The 17946-nt window shown below is 40.6% G+C and overlaps 1 protein-coding gene across 1 annotated transcript in view; it reads left to right on the plus strand.

Annotated features, from left to right (window-relative positions):
* Nucleotides 1-15542, plus strand: part of UCK2 (uridine-cytidine kinase 2) — a 28261-nt gene extending 12719 nt beyond the window's left edge. The window contains exons 4-7 of the mRNA XM_060774303.2: nt 3586-3728; nt 8479-8576; nt 11980-12028; nt 14424-15542. Of these exons, the coding sequence (XP_060630286.2) occupies nt 3586-3728; nt 8479-8576; nt 11980-12028; nt 14424-14563 (430 nt within the window). The 3' untranslated portion in view covers nt 14564-15542. The remainder of the gene's footprint in view (nt 1-3585; nt 3729-8478; nt 8577-11979; nt 12029-14423) is intronic.
* Nucleotides 15543-17946: the final 2404 nt, after the last annotated feature.

Here is a 17946-nt window from a genome sequence, read left to right on the forward strand (position 1 = left end):
TCTGGGAGTTGTAGGCCAAAAACATCTGGGGACCCCAGGTTGAGGAGCACTGGATGCGATTTTCTTGCAACAGTTGAGGATATGATCAATGGTTTCATCAGCTTCCTTGCACAGTCTGCATTGTTGTTGTTGTTTTGTTGTTGTTGTTGTTATTGTCTTCCCCAGTTTTTGATTGTAAAGCCCTTTTAAAACTCCAAATAGAGTGCCATGTACATTCTTGGTGAAATATAAATAAATTAAAAAGGGAAACATGCAGTGTAAACGGATGTGATATTTTAGAGCACTTTGATTCTGTGCTCACTCCCCCGCCTAATGTTGGAAGAAAAAAGCTGAAGCCTGCAGATCTTCTGAGGGATTAAAAAGTGCTGAATGCAGCCTAGTTTGTGCGAGGCGATAAGGGCTAAGTCAGATGTACGCTTGTTTAATGTCATACTGTTCCAAGAGACCCCTATAAGGAATGGGAGAGTGACTCAGATCAGTATCACAAATACTTGTGTTGATCATTAAAACATCCCAAAACCCAACATACACATGCTTGAAAAACATTTATTAGGCAAAAAAGGGGGCACAACATTAATCCTTCTAGCATTTGAAGCACAGTGACATCTTCAGGGAAGATAAAAAAATAATTCAGAATAAGAAAACTGTTGGCTTTAAAATTCACAGACCTGCATCTTGCTTGACTGTGGCAATATATAGACAGATAACATATGCTGGCAGAAAGATCAGTACATCCCCGTGGCCATGGAATGACCAATAATAATAATAATACTTTATTTATACCCCACTCCATCACCCCCCATGGGGACTCGGTGCGGCTTACATGATGGCACGCCCAACAGTACAGTAAACACAATATAACACAAAAACATAACAAACCCAGAAAATAAAATACATAAAAAGCAAAACCAATATAATAAGCGAACAGCAAAAGCAAATCAAACATTAAAATACAGAGGATTAGGCTGGGCAGGGCCAAATTCAATGATAAAAAATTTAAAACACTGGGAGATAGGACAATATAAATTATTGGAAGGTGGATCCGGGGATGAGGAAGGATTTAATTGCACGAACCATAAAATAAAGTGCTTCTGAGGTCATTTTATGCAAAGTTTGGTCAGGGAGTATCTTACATTCAATCACTGAAGGCATATTGGAATAACCAGGTTTTCAGGTTCCTCCTGAGCATTACCAGTGTGGGGGCTTGCCTAATGTCTCTGGGGAGTGAATTTCAGAGCCGGGGGGCCACCACAGAGAAGGCCCTCGCTCTCGTCCCCACAAGTCACACTTGCGATGCGGGCGGGAGCGAGAGAAGAGCCTCTCCGGAAGATCGAAGGGGTTGTGTGGGTTCGTAGACGGAACAGAAGCAGTAAAATAGAGACATTTTTACTGTATTCAGAAGATAAAGTACAAAGCATTTAATATTCACAGTTTCACTTACCTACAGGGAAATGTGTCTTTGTTAGTTCTGCTGGACCTCTTGGTGGCTCTTGATGCCATTGGCCAGGCTATCCTCCTGGGCTTCCTTGTTGGTGTTGGAAATAGTAAACTTCTACAAGCCTGCTATACTAGTTATTTGTTATTTATGTAATTGAGATTTCTTGCTGCATTGTATGCATATATTGATATGCAGTTTTCCCCTTAACTCTATGTTGTTAGAGGTTGTGGGAGGGACTACAGACCATGTGACTTGATCTTAGAATGATCAGAGTAGACTCCATTTTAGAATGTGTAGGAATCAGGAGTCAGTTAAGTCAGTTAGAAGGCAGTTGAGATTTGAGTCGGTTTTGAGGTCAGTTGAGTCGGTTGATGTCAGTTAGAGCAGGAGTATAGTCAGTATGCTGCAGTGAGATGTTAGTTAATATATGAGTGTGTTTGCAGCAGAAATATAGTACATTATACATTACAGTTGAAGAATAGTACAGTATAGTACAGTTTGAAGTATTATTCAGTTAACATGAAACCAATAAGCAATGTACCTGCATGTTAAATACATGAAGTTTGTAAGTAAATCAACTATGTTAGCTTTTAATGAAGACTACTTGTTTTTTGGTCTCTTGAGAGCATGATTTGAAAGCAGTATATTTTATAGAAGAGTAGATGTTGATGTTCTTTTAGGCACTCGAAATAACACTTCTAAAGATCTGCTATGTATTTTATGCGTTGGTACATCTTTGTTCCTAACAGGTCAGAGAGATAACCAGGTATATCAGTCTAACAGCTAAGAAGTCTAAATTTATTTATTTATTTATTTCGCGCATTTCTATCCCGCCCTTTTCAACCCCTGAGGGGAGACTCAGGGCGGCTTACAAAAGGCACAATTCGATGCCAGCATAAACATAAACAATGGATAAAACATGTATACAGCAATTATAACAATTAAACAGTCACTTTATACAACAAAATCCATAAAAATCAATAAAACCAGTCAATACTCAGCGTTCACCATCTCAGAGTCCATAAATTCATATTGTCTAGTCATTATTGTCCTCGTCTAACTGCCAGATTGCCTGAAAGCCTGGTCCCACAACCATGTTTTTAATTTCCTTCTGAAGGAGAGGAGGGATGTTGATGACCTAATTTCCCCGGGGAGTGAATTCCACAGGTGAGGGGCCACTGCCGAGAAGGCCCTGCTTCTCATCGCCACCAATCTCACTTGTGATAGAAGTGGGGTCGAGAGCAGGGCCTCCCCAGAAGATCTCAGACTCCGAGGTGGGACGTAGAGGGAGATGCATTCGGACAGATACGCTGGGCCGGAGCCGTATAGGGTTTTGTAGGTCAAAACCAGCACTTTGAATTGTGCTCGGAACTGGATCGGCAGCCAGTAGAGCTGACATAACAGAGGGGTGGTATGCTCCCTGTATGACGCTCCGGTGAGTAACCTGGCTGCCGCCCGCTGGACTAATTGAAGTTACCGAACAGTCTTCAAAGGCAACCCTACGTAGAGTGCGTTGCAGTAATCTATTCAGGATGTAACAAGGGCGTGGACCACTGTGGCGAGATCATTGCCTTACATGAATACTAGTAGATATTTATTTACCACTAAGGAGAGGATTGACTCAAGTGATTTTTAACTCTTCTAAGGAAGATCATAGTTTACAAAAAGGTTACGATCTCTAACAAGGTCATGTTTTTCCAAAAGATTATGATTCCTCCAAATAATGTGAATACCATTTAATCTCCAAAAGGGTCAGTTTAAAGGAGAAAATCTGGGGTGTAGGGCCTGTCTGGAAGGACCCTTAGTTAATATGGCCCTGGAAATTTGAATTCATTTAGACTAGTCAACAATTCCTCCACTATCTCTTTACTTATTCTGTATTGCATTTCCCCTACTACATTATCAATTATGTATATATGTGGCCACTATCTGTAAGCTACGTTAACTTTTAGATTTGGGGAAAGGACAGGATATAAATCGAAATAATCACAGCTACAAAAATCTCCCAAAAAAGGTAAATGCTGTTTCAAAACAAAACATATTTGAAACAACCGCATCATATAATTCTTTTCTACCCATCCCATTAGAAAGTGCCCACCTGACTGATAGTTAACACATATATACCTGGATGTTTTATGTCTTAACAGCAAAGAAGAGACTGTAAGTGTGTATCCTGCTGATGTGGTTCTCTTTGAAGGGATTTTGGCTTTCTACAGCCAGGAGGTCCGGGACCTTTTCCAGATGAAGCTCTTTGTGGATACGGATGCAGACACACGGCTCTCCCGAAGGGGTAGGTTGCAGGTTGTTCCTTCCCTGCTAGGCATGCAGAGGTAACTGAAATATGCTTTGAGTGTATGTGCTGACGCATCTCAAGTTCTGTTTGAATGCTATGAATCTTATCACAGAATCTGTTATTATTATTTTTTTCAAAGACGGGGAGAACGTTTTCCCTCCTCCAATGTACTGATACTTCTGTTTTCCTAAGTATTCTAAAAGGTTATTGCTACGGATTATGAGATTACTTCTGACAATTATTTTAATATCCTTCAACTAAGGCACCTTCTACACTATCATATAATCCACATTATCTGCCTTGAAGTGGATTGTATTTTTTATTGCAAGAGCTGATGACAGAATGTCTTGGAGTTCTTGCATTCATAAGGCCACCATAAGTCAAAGTTGACTTGATGGTAATGAACAACAATATTGCTGGGGAAATTATATCTGTTGAATACCTGCATCATCTACAGTTTTTAAGTGCACTGGAAATTTAAATGCACCCACAGGAGAGGGTAAAAGTAAAGGTTTTCCGCTGACATGAAGTCCAGTCGTGTCCGACTCGGATGTGGTGCTCATCTTCATTTCTAAGCCGAAGAGCCGGCATTGTCCATAAACACCTCCAAGGTCATGTGGCCGGCATGACTGCATGGAGTGCCCTTACCTTTCTGCCAGATTGGTACCTATTAATCTACTCACATTTGCATATTTTCGAACTTCTAGGTTGGCAGAAGCTGGGGCTGACAGCGGAAGCTCACGCCGCTCCCCGGATTTGAACCTGCGACCTTTCGGTCAATAAGCTCAGCAGCTCAGCACTTTAACCCACTGTGCCACCGGGGGCTCTTTTGTCAGGAGAAAGGGAAATAAAATGGCTTTTGTGGGTACACACTGTTACTATTATTATTATTATTATTATTATTATTATTATTTATATCTTGATTTTTCTCTCCACAAGGAGGGTGTGGGTTTACATCAAATGCAAAGAAGCTAAGGGCCTTTCCAAACAGGCCTTTATCCCAAGAGCAACACGGATGTTCCTGGGGCCCATCTACACACACCCCAGAAAGTGCGCACTTTCTGGGGTGGATGTCCAAATGTTCTCCCAGAACTTTCTGGGAAAACCCTGGGATACTGTAACTTCCTCCCCCAAAGCTCCCCAAAACAGCTTCAAAAAACAAAAGAACTTACCCAGGCTCCATGAGACGGCTGCTAGAGTTCTCCTGGCACATCCAAATGATGTGCCAGGAGAAAGGGGGGGGGGGGGGGGACAGAAGCAATTTTCCTCTCCCCTGCCCCCCCCCCCCCCCCATTTCTCCTGGCGCATCATTTGTATGCACCAGGAGAACTGCAGGAGCCGTCTCATGGAGCCCGGGTGAGTTCTTTTGTTTTTTGAGGGGCTTTGGAGATTTGATATTCTCCCAGTTTAGAACTGTAGAAATACGGACTGCAGTCCAGACACTGGAAGTAGTGGGCCTATCCTGCGCCTTCTAAGAAGGTGCGCAGTAAACCCATTATCAAATTAATTTGCCACAAACTAGGGTTTTCCTGGTTTGTGACGGATTAATTCGGGTCGTCTGGACATCCTCCTTTTTATTGAGGAAGTTTCCACATCAAAGGGGCTGCCTAGATCCGTCCTAAGAAAACATATCCTTTTGTTTCCTGCTTATAAAGGTTCTTCCAAGGGAGAAATTAGCAGTTTTCATTTTGTGTTGTTATACTGGTCAACTGTTTCATGACATACCACATGGTCTGTACAGTGAAGCAATAATGTGCAAGTGTTGTTGTCTGGATTTGAGGAACTAGAAATAGAAACCTAGAAAGAGGGGGAGAGATTCCTGGGATTTGGTAAGGATAGGGAGGAGAATTAAGAGAGGGGAAGGCTGAATGAGCCCTGAAGAAGACAAAGAAGAGAATTGCTAGCAAAGAAGAAAAACTGTGTGGGTGCGAAGGAAGGATAAAAGCTGTGTGGGAAGTTAATTAAGGCTAAGCAAGTGCTAGTTCAAAGTAGCAGAGTGGGGGTGGAAGAGCAAATATGAACCCAAGAGAAGCAAGGCAATGTCATTAGTTCTGTAATAATAAAAGAGAATTTGTGGACAAGTGTATGTCTGTCCCATAACCTATGGAACGCAGAATGTGAAATCTAGATGTGAACTGAGAAGACCATATAATCAGACTTTGCATAGTCATTTCATGCAAACAAGGCAACGTGATCTGCCAGAGAAAGAGAACTTGTTGGACATGGCTACTGTTTTACCCTAACTCTTCAAATATTAAGATAGAAAAGGAATGTGTCATGAGAAGAGGGAAATGCTTAATGAACACTGGAGAACAGGATGAGAAACAGAAAAAGCATTCGGATGAGAAACAGGAAAGAAATAGCAACAAGAGAGGGGGGGAAGCACCTATGTAGGTGGGAGGGAGTGGGTGGGAAAACAAGGGGGTTTCTAATGTATTGAAAGTTGAATACTTCTCCAGGATCAGGTTCCTTTATTTAATTATTTATTTACAACATTTATATGCCGTCCTTCTCACCCCGAAGGGGACTCAGAGTGGCTTACAAGATACATACACATACAATATATTATATTATATATATTTTAAAGAATTGTATTAGATTTTCTATAATAACAACGAAAGAGTGGGAACAATAACAATATATTATATTATTAGCATAGTACAATATCAGTATTATATATTACTATATTGTACTATACCGTTATATTGTAATATTATTAGTAATATTACAAGTAATATAAAACATAATTATAATATATTATTAGTATTATATTGTATTACATTATAATGTAGTAAATATTATATGTATATACAATATATTATATTACATTATAATATATTATATCATATCCCCAAGTGATGACAAAGGTTGGATTTGTCTTTCAGTTTCTTCAAGGCTAACTTTTGACTTTTTTCTTCCAGCACAGATCCTTGTTTGCACTGGTTTTAGAAAGAAACTACTTCAGCTTTTCCGCCTGTTTATTAGTCCTCCTCCCTGTAACCCTTTACCTTTTCTAGAAAGAAAAAAAAAACCAAGCTGCTCAGGATATGTATTGTCCAAGGCTTTCATGGCTGGAATCACTGGGTTGTTGTAGTTTTTTTGGGCTATATGGCCATGTTCTAGAAGCATTTTCTCCTGATGTTTCGCCTGCATCTATGGATGCCTGCTGTAACAAATTCCTTAATTTACAGGAGTTTTTAAAATAAAGGTTTGAGTGATATACAGTGCAAGCAGGTTAGTTTGAAATGTAGCTGTTTTTTTGGCTGTGTTGCCATAGCGACATAGGCCTCCAGGCAGACGCAAAAGGGGCGGAGCTAACTGCCACTGGAGGAGAGAGCACAGACTTTGGTCAGCGAACCAAAGTGGAAGATGGGTTCGTTGGGAAACTGAACAAAAGGGGTTTAGTCTTTAGCCGGAGTGCTAAAAGGAAGGACTGATCCTAGCTATGCAAGGGCAGGACTCAAGGGTTTAGTGCAGGGGTCCTCAAATGTTTTAAACAGAGGGCCAGGTCACAGTCCCTCAAACCGTTGGGGGGCTGGATTATATTTTGAAAGAAAACATGAATGAATTCCTAAGAACACTGCACATATCTTATTTGTAGTGCAAAAAACACTTTAAAACAATACAATAATTAAAATAAAGAACAAATTTTAATTCATATACTCTTATTAGTATTTCAATGGGAAGTGTGGGCCTGCTTTTGGCTGATGAGATAGGATTGTTGTTGTTGTCGTGTTCTTTCAAGTCGTTTCAGACTTAGGTTGACCCTGAGCGAGGGCCAGGTAAATGACCTTGGAGGGCCGGATTCAGCCCTCGGGCCTTAGTTTGAGGACCCCTGGTTTAGTATAACCAGTTTGATCTTCAGCCTTGATATTTTAAGAGTCAAAACAATTCACTGTGAAGTATAATCTAGCCGGGATGCTACAGGAAAGAGATTCCCGATCGTTTTATTGTGTCTTCAGTGTCAAATCTGAAGTAATAAAAGTGGAAATTTGGATTTAATGTCAGTCAGAAAGACTGACGTGGAAATTGCTTGTCAATGAGTGAATATTTAGTTGAATTATAAGTAAAGTTAAGGAACCATAAGTTTAAAGTAACCCAGTCAAGAAACTGAGGAAAGAAACAACGTTTTGAAGAAAAGGAGACAACAAACATTGAGGTGGCAGAAGAGAAGCCATTCTTAAAGTTTAATAGTAACAGTTTCATGTTTTCAGAAGAACAAAGAGTTAACTGTAGCAACAACAAGAAAATATTGTGTAACCGTCCGGCTTGTGTGAACCTGAGTATTCTTTAAATAAATATTTTTCTGTTTAGTTTAAATACTAGAACTGGTGTCTTAATTATTAAGGAAAAGATTTTCCTCAGAAGAAGGCGGCTGAATATATCGGAAGAAATATTGGGGTAATGGTTGGGGTAATGAGTTAGTCCTTTTAAAAAGTGCCTCAAGTAAAAACATTTTAAAAGTCAAGCCTCAGCAACACGCATCACTACTATCTTGGTATCCTCATTGCCCTACTTTTTAAAATATATTTGTCATTTGTTGGTTCGGCCTTCTCGTTTACACCTGCCGTAGATGCAGGCAAAACATCAGGAGAGAATGCTTCTAGAACATGGCCATATAGCCCGAAAAACCTACAACAACCCACTGCTGCTCAGTATATGTTGCTCAACTGTGTAATTGTAATGTAGCTGTGTATGATTTCCATTGTTGTCACTCACCGTCTTACTGTTTGTTTGTCCCTTCTAGTTCTTCGAGACATCAGTGAGCGTGGCAGGGACCTCGAGCAGATCTTATCTCAGTATATTACATTCGTCAAGCCAGCCTTTGAAGAATTTTGCTTGCCTGTGAGTAAGGAGATTTACTCCTCTGTCCATTCTCTGTGGAAGTCTGTGGGTAGCTGGGAGGCTCAAAAGGAGAGGCTTTTGGTGGATGCTCTTCCCTCCCAGCTAGTGAAGCCTGTAGTGATCCTGTCTGATCTTGGAAGCTAAACTCTATGAAATTCATGGCGATGCCATAAGTGAACAGGTGACTTGAAGCCAAATTATTCACACAGAGAAAGAAGTCAGTAGTGTACCTAGCAAATTTGACTTTCTGGGCAGATCCCTTTTTAACACCTTTCTCATCTAAATGTCCAAATTCTTTTAGGAATAATCATGAAATGAAACAAATAATCTGAGTAATACTTGCTAAGCCTGAATCCCTCATCTTGCAAAAGCAGTGGAAAATGTAAGGTACAAGGAACCTGGCACTCCAGCAGCCTTTCATTTCCTGTCTGAAGTAATAGCATGATTGCACAAGGAACAACTACAGTGTTTTATTACTGATTTTAAATTCTCTACAGACAATGCAGCCTATTATTGCCACCACCTAGGGTGGATCCCCATCACCACCTCAATAATAATCATAATAATCATAATCATAATAATCTTTATTTAAAAGGGACTCAGGATGGCTTACAAGGCACTACAAGTATAGTAAATAATAATAATAATAATAATAATAATAATAATAATAATAATAATAAGGTGAGATCATAAACCCGCAAAGGTCATGGAAAATGAACATGCAAAAATACTGTGGGACTTTCGAATCCAGACTGACAAAGTTTTGGAACACAACACATCAGACATCACGATTGTGGAAAAGAAAAAAGTCTAAATTATTGATGTTGCCATACTGGGTGACTGTCGCATTGAGGAAACAACAGGAAAAACTCAGCCTCTATCAAGACCTCAAAATCGAACTGCAAAGGCTCTGGCATAATCCAGTCCAGGTGGTCCCAGTGGTCATTGGCGCACTGGGTGCCATGCCAAGAGACCTTATCCGGCATTTGGAAACAATAAACATCAACAAAATCATGATCTGTCAACTGCAAAAGGCCACCTTACTTGGATCTGTGCACATCATTCGAAAATACATCAGTCCTAGACGCTTGGCAAGTGTTCGACTTGTGACTTTGTGATACAAAATCCAACATATAGATCTCGTTTGCTGTGACATACTGTGCTTTTGTGTCAATAATAATAATAATAATAATAATAATAATAATAATAATAATAATCTTTATACCCTGCCACCATCTGCCCGAAGGGGATTTGGGGTGGCTAACATGAAGCCAAGCCCAAAGATACAATAGAGCAAAATAAAATACAGGATGCAGACAACAAAAATTACATCAGAATAAAATACATACAGTAGTAAAATAAAATAAATAAGGCAAATTAACACAATATAAAATCGAACAGAATGGGCAGGCCAAATGGACAAAGTAAAATGATAAAACCCTGGATGAGGTAGGAATAGAAAAAGTGTGATTGAGAGGAGCTCAAAAAGGTTAAACAGTGGGGTAAGGCTTTCAGTTTAGAACGGGGGAAAGTGCATCACTATAGATGGAACAAACAGAAATAGGATAAATGGTCACTCTCCAAAGGCACATCAGAATAGCCAAGTTTTCAGGTTTAACATAAACAGTACATGAGTATTAAAATAATATCACATAAAAGTTATAAAAACAACCACTATTAATATATAAAATAAAAACACCATTTGAAACACAGACCATTTGTAGTTAAAACCAGCTGCCTTCAAATCACAACTAAAGTGCCAAAGTGTCAATCTCATGTAGGCCCATTTCAGCCTACTTGAGGCCAAAAACCCTGCTTAAAAATTCATATATTTAGGCTGGATTGGAAGGAGTCAAGGGTGAGGGCTAACCACCCTCTTTTGGGAGGATATTCCAAATCTCAAAGCCCACGCTGGTTCTTAGAGATACAATCTCGAAGATAGGTTGGGCCTGAACCATATAGGGCTTTGTAGGTAATAACCTGCACCTTAAATTGAGCCCGGAAAGTTGTCGGAAGCCAGTGGAGCTGCTTGAGTAGGGGCATAGTTTGTTCCCTATAGCTAGCTTCAGTTAGTAATCTACCTTGTGTATAGAATCTCACTTAGTGCAGTATGATGCAGTGAGGCCCCTTCTACACTGCCATACAATACAGATTATTGAAGCAGATAATCCACATTATCTGCTTTGAACTGGATTATATGAGTCTACACTGCCATACAATCCAGTTTAAAGCAGATAATCTGGATTTTATATGGCAGTTTAGAAGTGGCCTCAGGACACTTCCACCCAGCCTTTTATCCCAAAATATCAAGGCAAAAAATCCCACAATATCTGCTTTGAACTGGGTTATCCGATTCCACACTCAGATAATGTGGGACTTTCTGCCTTGATATTCTGAGATACCGGGCTGTGTGGAAGACCCTAAGATGATGTGACAGGCTTGTTCTGACTGACTAGGGGGAAGGTTATAGAAACTGTGGCAAACAAGCTGAGCTGTGAGTTGGTTCTAAACAATTCTATGAGTTCTATGTTGGGAGAAAGGCCGGATGTTAAATAAACAAACAAAGCTATATATGTTTAGCATTTGCTGAGCCAACCACTGCTTTCAATGAATTCCAATTATATGCTGAAATCCCCATAAATGAGTGCTCAACATAAATCATGCTGTTTGGCTTGTGTTTCCAAATCTTGTTTCAGTTTGGCTTCAGCAAGAGCTAACATGGAGAGCATCTTTCGGTTGTGCAGTCACATTATTCACATATCTAGGGGACAAAAATAAGAAATTAAGATATCTATCAGGCATGTGCTTTTCTAGACTTGAGTTCACTTTACATCTGATGAAGTGGATTCTAGACCACCAGAAATTATGAGGACATAACATTCTGCAACCAATGGACATTGTTGTCCTTTTGGAAACTCTTAAGAATTTCTGTGGCGAAAAGAGGAGCAATTCTTTGGATAATTTTTACCCTGGGCCTTTCCATACAGGCCCTATATCTCAAGATCTAATCCCTGGTTTTCTGTTTATCCCAAATTATCTGTCAGTGCGGGTTGATATAATCCAGTTTAACCTGGGATCAGATCCTGGGATATATGAGCCCTGGTTCCAGTCTTGCCTGGGAAAGAAAAAAAAATCAAAGGAAAATCAGGGCCCTTCCATACAGCCCTATATCCCAGAATATCAAGGTAGAAAATCCCACAATATCTGCTTTGAACTGGGTTATCTGTGTCCACACTCAGATCATGTGGGATTTTCTGCCTTGATATTCTGGGATATAGGGCTGTGTGGAAGGGCCCTCAGTCTTGGGGAGGGGAAAGCCTATGTGAACTCTGAAGGAAGGAGAGTAAGGATGATAATTATTCCACCTATAGCTCCAATAACATAGATTCTTTCTTTTTGGCAGACCAAGAAATATGCTGATGTGATTATCCCAAGAGGGGTGGATAACCTTGGTGAGTAGGGGATAAGCTGGGTGACAAACTAGATTATTCAGGTGCCCCTACATTTGAGATCTTGACTATTAGTTTCAGAAAATGTCAGGAAATTGTCAAAGAGAAGCAGCTAGCAAGACATCTGTCACTCTTTTCAGTACACAAATGAGAGGACTAAGAAAGTATTTTTATTGTATTTATGAAGAGCAAATTATTTAGTGTACTTTTAAAAATACTATCTGTTTAGTAGTGTTACTACTTCCTCTGTTACCCTACTCCCACTAGATCCTGTAGGGAGCAAATATTTATTATTTATTTATTATTTATTTACAGTATTTATATTCCGCCCTTCTCACCCTGCAGGGGACTCAGGGCGGATTACAGTGTACATATACAGGGCAAACATTCAATGACATAGACACACAACATATATAGACAGACACACAGAGGCTTTTTAACTTCCAGCTTTCATGAGGGTATTCTGGCCACCAAGGGAGCAGTCACTTCACCGTCCATTTGTGACACTGATGGAGTACTTCCTCATTCTTTGCATGCTTGCTGGAGATTTTATGGCGTTGTAAATTAGTTAAATTAGCCTCCCAGCATAAGCGGTGCCTAAATTTCCTACTTGACAGATGCAACTGTCTTTCAGGCTGCAAAGGTCGACAGCAAGCTACACAAAGGCCAGAAGCTCACTCCAGCCCGGGCTGGCTTCGAACTCATGACCTTTTGGTCAGTAGTGATCTTAATGCAGCTGACTCCCAGCTGACTCCCAGCCAGCTACGCCACAGTCAACAAACTATCCAAGATTAGAAAATCCCTTCTACACTGCCCTATAATCCAGATTATCTGCTTTGAACTGGATTTTCTAGCAGTGTAGACTCATATAATCCAGTTCAAAGCAGATAATGTGGATTATCTGTCTTGATAATCTGGATTATATGGCAGTGTAGAAGGGGCCTTAGTTTGAGCTGTTCAGCAATGACACTTCAGAAAGTGTTGAACTCTTTTTTCTCAAAATATTTGAGGATAGTTCATTGTTTTCTTACATTGTTTTCTTGAACAGTGTTCATTGTTTTCTTGTACACTGTTTGTACCTTTTAGATTTTGTGACATCAGAGTTGTTTTTAATAGTACTCTTACAGGAACAAAAGAAAGAAGGATAGGCACTTATGGGGTCACAACAGTTCAATCTTGGCTGCTTCTTGTTTTGCGCAATGGGGAATGGCTAAATTGGAGCCTTCAGCCTTGGTTTTTGTTTCAGCAAAAAGGAAATGGGGAAAAACAACAAATATATATTTTTTTTAGAGCATCAAATAAGAATTTTCTGCTGATAAGGGAGAAGTGTGGCAAGCAGGGGACAGAGAAGGAAGGAAATGAAAATTCAGGGGAGATTGTCTTTGTTGATTAGAGCACTTGGGGACATAGTTTGTTTTTGTCGGCATAACAAGATGTCAAGGTTTTTATTTTTTTATTATTTATTTACTTATATCCCGCCCATTTCAGCTCAAAGGTGACTCAGGGCAGCATACAAATCTGCAACATTTAGATGCCGTATATAAATACATATGTCGGTTAAAAGCACAAAATTACATCATAATAATTTTTAAACCATAAAAACAATAAAAAATATAAAACTATGTCTTCCTGTTCAGTTCATCAACCATTTCCATCGTCTTAGCCGTTCCTTGTTCATATTCCAATTTGGGTTTATAATAAAATAATAATAATAAAACTTTATACCCCACCACCATCTCCCCAAGGGACTCAAAGCGGCTTACATGAGGCCAAGCCCAACAACATGTCAATAAAAACAACAAGCAATAAGCAAAATAAGCAATACAATTAGTTTATCTGGTCATGGTGAAGTTCCAAACTAAAAGAGCCAAGTGGGTTGTTGTAGGTTTTTTCGGGCTGTATGGCCATGGTCTAGAGGCATTCTCTCCTGACGTTTCGCCTGCATCTATGGCAAGCATCCTCAGAGGTAGTGAGGTCTGAAGATGCTTGCCATAGATGCAGGTGAAACGTCAGGAAAGAATGCCTCTAGACCATGGCCATATGGCCCGAAAAAACCTACAACAACCCAGTGATTCCGGCCATGAAAGCCTTCGACAATACATTAAAAGAGCCAAGTTTTCACTTTTTTGAAAGGTCAGGAGGAAAGGGGCTGATCTAATATCCCTAGGCAGGGAGTTCCACAGCCGAGGGGTCACCACAGAGAAGTCTCTGTCTCCTGCCAGACGTGCCTGTGGGGCAGGTGGGATTGAGAGCAAGGCCTCCTCAGACAATCTCCAGTTCCTAAAAGGTTCATAGGGAGATGCGTTTGGATAGATAAGCTGGGCCGGAACCGTTAAGGATTACATGTAGACTCTGTGTTGACAGACTTTCTAACCCCGCCACCTTTTCCTCTACGCAGTGGCCATCAACCTGATCGTGCAACACATCCAGGACATCTTGAATGGAGGCCTTGGCAAGCGGCAGCCCAATGGGTACCTGAATGGCTGTACTCCTCCCCGCCAACGACAGCCCTCAGAATCAAGCAGCCCGCCGCATTGACCTCGACGATGCCAGGAGGTCCTGCACTGCTGCTCCTCTTGGCCTTTGCCCTGTATTTAAGACCTTCCCCCACCTGCCGGGATTGAGTGCCTGTCTGCTGAGGAGATTAGTGCGTCCCTACTGAAAGAGGATCTTCTCTTCCCTGGCCAGATATTGCCTGCCTGCAGTGCCTTTGCTCCAGAGTCCACAAGGAAGGGCTAAATCCCTCAATAAGCTGTAGTGTGCAATGGCAAGATGACACCTCAGTCTGGCTGGTGAGACCGTGCAATTACGAGGTGTTACCTGATGCATGCAATGGAATTGAAACAGAACCGGGTGGCCAAAAGATTATGTCATTAGCTAAATGTTACACCTGAACCTTAATTTTATATTATGAATAAGAAAGGAAAGAATACTGGCAGAGGGTGCTGTTGTTATTTCCATTTCTCAGAAATATGTGTCATATCCAGTCTTGTTTTGGTGGGTTTGAGGAAGAGAGCAGAGATGGTGAGAAGACGACAAGAGGTTCCATCCCATTTTCAGCAATCTCACAACACAAACAGGCAATGCCACTTTTACCCCATCTCAACTCCCACACCAAAACTGCTTTTTTTTTTTGTTGTCTCAGGAGTGACTTGAGAAACTGCAAGTCGCTTCTGGTGTGAGAGAATTGGCCGTCTGCAAGGACGTTGCCCAGGGGACGCACGGATGAATTGATGTTTTTATCAGCCTTGTGGGAGGCTTCTCTCATGTCCCCGCATGAGGAGCTGGAGCTGATAGAGGGAGCTCATCCGCCTCTCCCCGGATTCGAACTTGTGACCTGTTGGTCTTCAGTCCTGCCGGCACAGGGGTTTAACCTACTGCGCCACGGGGGGCTCCACCAAAACTGCTTAAATGCCAGAATTTAAATACTTGTTTTTCAGCTTGTTAGCTAATCTTGACATGTGAGGCTAAACCATTTTGATTTTTCCTTGTTCTTCAGCTTCACTTGGGGCCCTTCCACATAGTTGTATAAAATGCACACAGAACTGGATTATATGGCAGTATGGACTCAGATCATCCAGTACAAAGCAGATATTATTGATTATCTGCCTTGATATTCTGAGTTATATATCTGTGTGGAAGGGGTCTTGGTGTTGTCTGGCTATATTGCATGCTTGCTTTCCTAAGTGCCCACATACCAACCTGGGAACTGGTATTCCATTGATGCCCATCAACCATGATCGTGATGTTGGATGCGATTTCCTGCTTCTTGGCAGGGGGTTGGATTGGGTGGCCCATGAGGTCACTTCCAACTCTATGATTCTATATTTCTGTTCAAGTGGTGTGAACAATTAATGTCTAGTTTTCATCTCAGCCATGGAGTGGGATAGTTAGGCCTATGTCATCTTGGATGTTTAGGGTTGGTGCCACTACGCTTGGGGATTTACATGATATAAAGGAGGTCTACATGATTTGTGACCCTTCAGATATTTCGGACTTCACCTCCCAGAATTCCTGACCATTGAACAAGCTGGTTAGGGCTTCTGGGAGTTGGAGGCCCAAACACTTGGAGGTCACTATTTGTGTAGGTCTGAAATAAAGCCAAGGACAAGGAAGTGCACCATTTGGGTGGGGGCCGGGAAGGTTTGTGTGATACAAAATGGACTGGCCCCAGTGTACTTTCTCAGTGACACATGTGTTTCTCTAAGGCTCCTTCTAAACTGCTCTATATCCCAGATTATTTGCTTATCCCATATTATTTGGCAGTGGAGACTTAAATAATCCACTTTAAAGCAGATCAGATCCTGGGATATAAGGAAAGTGTAGAAGGGACCTCAGGCATCATTCCACTCTCTGTTCTACAAATTGTGATTCCGCTAAATGAGATTATTGACCAAAGTCTCATTTTTTCCTTCATTTTGGTATCTTGCTGGCTATAGAAAGAAAACAGAGAGTGAATGCACCCTGCCTTCTGCCCTGTACATCTCTTCCTCTTCCCCATTGCACAAAGCCCAGCATTTAGTGTTTTTTTCAACCAGTGAGAGCTGGAAAAGGAGTTTTCCAAAACTTATTTCTTGTCTGCAAATTGAGGAGAAGGTTTGGATATATCCCTTGCAGGGTGTGGAGCCTTTGTGCACTATCAGTTATGATTTGGATGTGATATACTTCCCTTGAACCTTAATAAAGCTGATTTTCTGAAATATTCGTTGTAGTTTCTATTTTAAAATTTAGACATGCTGGCTGTATGGTAGAATGATTCTTTACCAAGTATGCTGTTAAAGTAAAGTTACATTAAATCGAGTCGTGTCTGACTCTTGGTGGGTGGTGCTCATATCAATTTCTAAGCCAAAGAGCCGGTGTTGTCCATAGACACCTCCAAAGTCATGTGGCCGGCATGACTGCCTGGAGCACTGTTACATTCCTGCCGAAGTGGTACCTATTCATCTACTCACATTTGAATGTTTTTGAACTGCTAGGCTGGCAGAAATAAATGAATAAATAATCTATATATTGAAAGAGAGAGAAATAAATAAATAAACATAAATATAAATAAATAAAGAACATATATATACATAGAGAGAGAGAGATAAATAAATATATAGAAATATACATAAATAAAGTATATATGTGTATATATGTGTGTGTGTATATATGTGTGTGTGTGTATATAATATTCTCTTCCTGAATTGTGCATAGATAGTACTCACCAATGATTGCTCTTTATCCAGGAATACTGTAATTATAATCTCACTACCACGTAGCCCCTGCCCAAATTTAGTTTCAAAATACTGGTGAGCAGAGTAGTGAGCAATGACATAATGTGCCTTCTCCCAGTAGTAAGTCACACTGACAGGAAGCTGTGACAAAGCCCCATGTGGTTTAAAAGTTAGGATTTGGAGGGGAAAAACTACTGACTTCATAAGATGTAGCTACAGAAATGTAGCTACAGAAAATACAGGATCTTGGTGATTATGTCCCCTCTTTTTTCATTGCATTTGCCAAATTAAAAAAAATGCAGGGGAGGGGGGATTAATTATCTATCATATATCATTAAAGTAAACATTGTAGGGTGTGTGAAGCAGCACTTAACATACTATACTTCATTATCGATCCATGTTTGGAAGGGAATTTTGCTGAATCGCATGAGTTACTTTGTTTATGAGAAGCCCTTGCTTAGAGTTTTGAAGGAATGCAATTGATACTATTGGGTGGTCCTAGGACCTGTTCCTCTTCAACCTTTTGTTTATTGGCTTCTCCACTTCTTTCCTTTGCTTCCTATATGTATATGGCATTTCACCTGCATCTATGGCAGGCATCCTCAGAGTTTGTGAGAATCTCACAACCTTTGAGGATGCCTGCCATAGATGCAGGTGAAACATCAGGAGAGAATGCTTCTGGAACATGGCCATACAGCCCAAAAC

This window comes from Anolis sagrei, chromosome 4 (assembly GCF_037176765.1).
Source record: "Anolis sagrei isolate rAnoSag1 chromosome 4, rAnoSag1.mat, whole genome shotgun sequence".
Taxonomy (NCBI): Eukaryota; Metazoa; Chordata; class Lepidosauria; order Squamata; family Dactyloidae; genus Anolis; species Anolis sagrei.